Below are 6,804 nucleotides of genomic sequence, written 5' to 3'. Positions count from 1 at the left end.
AATGGGCCAGCAGTATACTGTATAAACCATCTGCTCTCTCAATGGGCCAGCAGTATACTGTATAAACCATCTGCTCTCTCAATGGGCCAGCAGTATACTGTATAAACCATCTGCTCCCTCAATGGGCCAGCAGTATACTGTATAAACCATCTGCTCTCTCAATGGGCCAGCAGTATACTGTATAAACCATCTGCTCTCTGAATGGGCCAGAAGTATACTGTATAAACCATCTGCTCTCTCAATGGGCCAGCAATATACTGTATAAACCATCTGCTCTCTCAATGGGCCAGCAGTATACTGTATAAACCATCTGCTCTCTCAATGGGCCAGCAGTATACTGTATAAACCATCTGCTCTCCCAATGGGCCAGCAGTATACTGTATAAACCATCTGCTCTCTCAATGGGCCAGCAGTATACTGTATAAACCATCTGCTCTCTCAATGGGCCAGCAGTATACTGTATAAACCATCTGCTCTCTCAATGGGCCAGCAGTATACTGTATAAACCATCTGCTCTCCCAATGGGCCAGCAGTATACTGTATAAACCATCTGCTCTCTCAATGGGCCAGCAGTATACTGTATAAACCATCTGCTCTCTCAATGGGCCAGCAGTATACTGTATAAACCATCTGCTCTCTCAATGGGCCAGCAGTATACTGTATAAACCATCTGCTCTCTCAATGGGCCAGCAGTATACTGTATAAACAATCTGCTCCCTCAATGGGCCAGCAGTATACTGTATAAACCATCTGCTCTCTCAATGGGCCAGCAGTATACTGTATAAACCATCTGCTCTCTGAATGGGCCAGAAGTATACTGTATAAACCATCTGCTCTCTCAATGGGCCAGCAATATACTGTATAAACCATCTGCTCTCTCAATGGGCCAGCAGTATACTGTATAAACCATCTGCTCTCTCAATGGGCCAGCAGTATACTGTATAAACCATCTGCTCTCTCAATGGGCCAGCAGTATACTGTATAAACCATCTGCTCTCTCAATGGGCCAGCAGTATACTGTATAAACCACCTGGTCTCTTAATGGGCCAGCAGTATACTGTATAAACCATCTGCTCTCCCAATGGGCCAGCAATATACTGTATAAACCATCTGCTCTCTCAATGGGCCAGCAGTATACTGTATAAACCATCTGCTCTCTCAATTGGCCAGCAGTATACTGTATAAACCATCTGCTCTCTCAATGGGCCAGCAGTATACTGTATAAACCATCTGCTCTCTCAATGGGCCAGCAGTATACAGTATAAACCATCTGCTCTCTCAATGGGCCAGCAGTATACTGTATAAACCATCTGCTCTCTCAATGGGCCAGCAGTATACTGTATAAACCATCTGCTCTCTCAATGGGCCAGCAGTATACTGTATAAACCATCTGCTCTCTCAATGGGCCAGCAGTATACTGTATAAACCATCTGCTCTCTCAATGGGCCAGCAGTATACTGTATAAACCATCTGCTCTCTCAATGGGCCAGAAGTATACTGTATAAACCATCTGCTCTCCCAATGGGCCAGCAGTATACTGTATAAACCATCTGCTCTCTCAATTGGCCAGCAGTATACTGTATAAACCATCTGCTCTCCCAATGGGCCAGCAGTATACTGTATAAACCATCTGCTCTCTCAATGGGCCAGCAGTATACTGTATAAACCATCTGCTCTCCCAATGGGCCAGCAGTATACTGTATAAACCATCTGCTCTCTCAATGGGCCAGCAGTATACTGTATAAACCATCTGCTCTCTCAATGGGCCAGCAGTATACTGTATAAACCATCTGCTCTCTCAATGGGCCAGCAGTATACTGTATAAACCATCTGCTCTCTCAATGGGCCAGCAGTATACTGTATAAACCATCTGCTCCCTCAATGGGCCAGCAGTATACTGTATAAACCATCTGCTCTCTCAATGGGCCAGCAGTATACTGTATAAACCATCTGCTCTCTGAATGGGCCAGAAGTATACTGTATAAACCATCTGCTCTCTCAATGGGCCAGCAATATACTGTATAAACCATCTGCTCTCTCAATGGGCCAGCAGTATACTGTATAAACCATCTGCTCTCTCAATGGGCCAGCAGTATACTGTATAAACCATCTGCTCTCTCAATGGGCCAGCAGTATACTGTATAAACCATCTGCTCTCCCAATGGGCCAGCAGTATACTGTATAAACCATCTGCTCTCTCAATGGGCCAGCAGTATACTGTATAAACCATCTGCTCTCTCAATGGGCCAGCAGTATACTGTATAAACCATCTGCTCTCTCAATGGGCCAGCAGTATACTGTATAAACCATCTGCTCTCTCAATGGGCCAGCAGTATACTGTATAAACCATCTGCTCCCTCAATGGGCCAGCAGTATACTGTATAAACCATCTGCTCTCTCAATGGGCCAGCAGTATACTGTATAAACCATCTGCTCTCTGAATGGGCCAGAAGTATACTGTATAAACCATCTGCTCTCTCAATGGGCCAGCAATATACTGTATAAACCATCTGCTCTCTCAATGGGCCAGCAGTATACTGTATAAACCATCTGCTCTCTCAATGGGCCAGCAGTATACTGTATAAACCATCTGCTCTCTCAATGGGCCAGCAGTATACAGTATAAACCATCTGCTCTCTCAATGGGCCAGCAGTATACTGTATAAACCATCTGCTCTCTCAATGGGCCAGCAGTATACTGTATAAACCATCTGCTCTCTCAATGGGCCAGCAGTATACTGTATAAACCATCTGCTCTCTCAATGGGCCAGCAGTATACTGTATAAACCATCTGCTCTCTCAATGGGCCAGCAGTATACTGTATAAACCATCTGCTCTCTCAATGGGCCAGAAGTATACTGTATAAACCATCTGCTCTCTCAATGGGCCAGAAGTATACTGTATAAACCATCTGCTCTCCCAATGGGCCAGCAGTATACTGTATAAACCATCTGCTCTCTCAATGGGCCAGCAGTATACTGTATAAACCATCTGCTCTCTCAATGGGCCAGCAGTATACTGTATAAACCATCTGCTCACTCAATGGGCCAGCAGTATACTGTATAAACCATCTGCTCTCCCAATGGGCCAGCAGTATACTGTATAAACCATCTGCTCTCTCAATGGGCCAGCAGTATACTGTATAAACCATCTGCTCTCCCAATGGGCCAGCAGTATACTGTATAAACCATCTGCTCTCTCAATGGGCCAGCAGTATACTGTATAAACCATCTGCTCTCTCAATGGGCCAGCAGTATACTGTATAAACCATCTGCTCTCTCAATGGGCCAGCAGTATACTGCATAAACCATCTGCTCTCAATGGGCCAGCAGTATACTGTATAAACCATCTGCTCTCTGAATGGGCCAGCAGTATACTGTATAAACCATCTGCTCTCTCAATGGGCCAGCAGTATACTGTATAAACCATCTGCTCTCCCAATGGGCCAGCAGTATACTGTATAAACCATCTGCTCTCTCAATGGGCCAGCAGTATACTGTATAAACCATCTGCTCTCTCAATGGGCCAGCAGTATACTGTATAAACCATCTGCTCTCTCAATGGGCCAGCAGTATACTACATAAACCATCTGCTCTCTCAATGGGCCAGCAGTATACTGTATAAACCATCTGCTCTCTCAATGGGCCAGCAGTATACTGTATAAACCATCTGCTCTCTGAATGGGCCAGCAGTATACTGTATAAACCATCTGCTGTCTCAATGGGCCAGCAGTATACTGTATAAACCATCTGCTCACTCAATGGGCCAGCAGTATACTGTATGGACACCATCTGCTCTCTCAATGGGCCAGCAGTATACTGTATAAACCATCTGCTCTCTGAATGGGCCAGCAGTATACTGTATAAACCATCTGCTCTCTCAATGGGCCAGCAGTATACTGTATAAACCATCTGCTCTCTCAATGGGCCAGCAGTATACTGTATAAACCATCTGCTCTCTCAATGGGCCAGCAGTATACTGTATAAACCATCTGCTGTCTCAATGGGCCAGCAGTATACTGTATAAACCATCTGCTCACTCAATGGGCCAGCAGTATACTGTATAAACCATCTGCTCTCTCAATGGGCCAGCAGTATACTGTATAAACCATCTGCTGTCTCAATGGGCCAGCAGTATACTGTATAAACCATCTGCTCTCTGAATGGGCCAGCAGTATACTGTATGGAAACCATACACCATAATCTGTCATATAGAGAGATATCAATATCTACCATACTCTGCTGTCTAGAGAGATATCAATATTTACCATACTCTGTCATATTATCTACCATAGAGAGATATCACTATCAAGAACCACCAAGTTTATAATTACAAATAATTTGTAGACTGTAAATTGACTTCAAGAAGCCCAAACAGATATAATATTTGACTGAAAGGTAATCATTTCAAGCCTTGCTTATATTTGTATCCGATCACGTGTCTCTCTCCTATGTGTGGGAATACTTGGTAACACATTTCTAAAATTAAAATCACTTGGAGCTGATTTCCTGGTGTTTTAACAGTCTATTATGTCCAACAATGGAAATAAAAAATATAATGGATGGCTACTTTGAAGAATCTCAAATATATAATATATTTTGATTTGTTTAACACTTTGTTGGTTACTATGTGATCCCATAAATAAAACCAACCCGTGGGCCAGTTGGGGAACCCTGCGTTGTGCCTTCTCTCACTATACAGGAGAGTTATCGACCTGTGGTGAGGAGAGACGTTTTGTAATCGTTAGGAAAGGATGAAACAACGTCTCTGTCACCAGTCAATACAGGTAGTAGTGCTAATCCCCCTGTAGAGGAGGGAGGGTCCTCCTGGACAGCATCCTCTGTAGAGGAGGAAGGGTCCTCCTGGACAGCATCCTCTGTAGAGGAGGGAGGGTCCTCCTGGACAGCATCCTCTGTAGAGGAGGGAGGGTCCTCCTGGACAGCATCCTCTGTAGAGGAGGGAGGGTCCTCCTGGACAGCAGCATCCTCTGTAGAGGAGGAAGGATCCTCCTGGACAGCATCCTCTGTAGAGGAGGGAGGGTCCTCCTGGACAGCATCCTCTGTAGAGGAGGAAGGGTCTTCCTGGACAGCATCCTCTGTAGAGGAGGGAGGGTCCTCCTGGACAGCATCCTCTGTAGAGGAGGGAGGGTCCTCCTGGACAGCATCCTCTGTAGAGGAGGAAGGGTCCTCCTGGACAGCATCCTCTGTAGAGGAGGGAGGGTCCTCCTGGACAGCAGCATCCTCTGTAGAGGAGGAAGGAACCTCCTGGACAGCATCCTCTGTAGAGGAGGGAGGGTCCTCCTGGACAGCATCCTCTGTAGAGGAGGAAGGGTCTTCCTGGACAGCATCCTCTGTAGAGGAGGGAGGGTCCTCCTGGACAGCATCCTCTGTAGAGGAGGGAGGGTCCTCCTGGACAGCATCCTCTGTAGAGGAGGAAGGGTCCTCCTGGACAGCATCCTCTGTAGAGGAGGGAGGGTCCTCCTGGACAGCATCCTCTGTAGTGGAGGAAGGATCCTCCTGGACAGCATCCTCTGTAGAGGAGGGAGGGTCCTCCTGGACAGCATCCTCTGTAGTGGAGGAAGGATCCTCCTGGACAGCATCCTCTGTAGAGGAGGAAGGGTCTTCCTGGACAGCATCCTCTGTAGAGGAGGGAGGGTCCTCCTGGACAGCATCCTCTGTAGAGGAGGGAGGGTCCTCCTGGACAGCATCCTCTGTAGAGGAGGAAGGGTCCTCCTGGACAGCAGCATCCTCTGTAGTGGAGGAAGGGTCCTCCTGGACAGCATCCTCTGTAGAGGAGGAAGGGTCCTCCTGGACAGCATCCTCTGTAGAGGAGGAAGGGTCCTCCTGGACAGCATCCTCTGTAGAGGAGGAAGGGTCCTCCTGGACAGCATCCTCTGTAGAGGAGGAAGGATCCTCCTGGACAGCAGCATCCTCTGTAGAGGAGTAAGGGTCCTCCTGGACAGCATCCTCTGTAGAGGAGGAAGGATCCTCCTGGACAGCAGCATCCTCTGTAGTGGAGGAAGGGTCCTCCTGGACAGCATCATCCTCTGTAGAGGAGGAAGGGTCCTCCTGGAAAACATCATCATCATCAGTTTTGCACATCCCTGGACACCTGTAAACCCTGGTCGCCCTGGAGACATCCCTGGACACCTGTAAACCCTGGTCGTCCTGGAGACATCCCTGGACACCTGTAAACCCTGGTCGCCCTGGAGACATCCCTGGACACCTGTAAACCCTGGTCCTCCTGGAGATATCCATGAACACCTGTAAACCCTGGTCGTCCTGGAGACATCCCTGGACACCTGTAAACCCTGGTCGTCCTGGAGACATCCCTGGACACCTGTAAACCCTGGTCGTCCTGGAGACATCCCTGGACACCTGTAAACCCTGGTCCTCCATGTGAAGAGATGCCTGGAGACATCAGAGGCCAATCATCTCTCCGCTCTGGAACAGCCTGGACCAATCATCTCTCTGCTCTGGAACAGCCTGGCCAATCATCTCTCTGCCAGAGCAGCCAGGCTGTTCCAGAGCAGAGAGATGATTGGCCAGGCTGTTCCAGAGCAGAGACATGATTGGCCAGGCTGTTCCAGAGGGGAAAGAGAGGCCATGCACCTCCACATGGGAGCTATGACTTATTGTTGGAAAAATGGGAACATATTTGGTAACTTTTTATAAAGGAAAGCAAAGCATGTCCGTTCCTGGGGATGTCTGCCCGTTGGAATCAATATCAAAGAGCTTCAAGGCCAGATGTCAGGGAAGCTAATGGTCTGTGTCTCATTGCCTGTCTGAGGATTAAAAATACCTCC

The 6,804-nt window shown here is 47.5% G+C and overlaps 1 protein-coding gene across 1 annotated transcript; it reads right to left on the bottom strand.

Annotated features, from left to right (window-relative positions):
- Window positions 1–4,705: 4,705 nt before the first annotated feature.
- Window positions 4,706–6,328, bottom strand: LOC139534827 (fibrous sheath CABYR-binding protein-like). Its single transcript, XM_071334282.1, has one exon. The coding sequence runs from the start codon at window positions 6,326–6,328 to the stop codon at window positions 4,706–4,708; it is 1,623 nt and encodes a 540-aa protein (XP_071190383.1).
- Between the last annotated feature and the right edge of the window lie 476 nt (window positions 6,329–6,804).

This window comes from Salvelinus alpinus, chromosome 11, assembly GCF_045679555.1.
Source record: "Salvelinus alpinus chromosome 11, SLU_Salpinus.1, whole genome shotgun sequence".
Classification (NCBI taxonomy): domain Eukaryota; kingdom Metazoa; phylum Chordata; class Actinopteri; order Salmoniformes; family Salmonidae; genus Salvelinus; species Salvelinus alpinus.
Note: the sequence above shows the minus strand (reverse complement) of the source record. Positions and strands in the feature narration are given on the sequence as shown.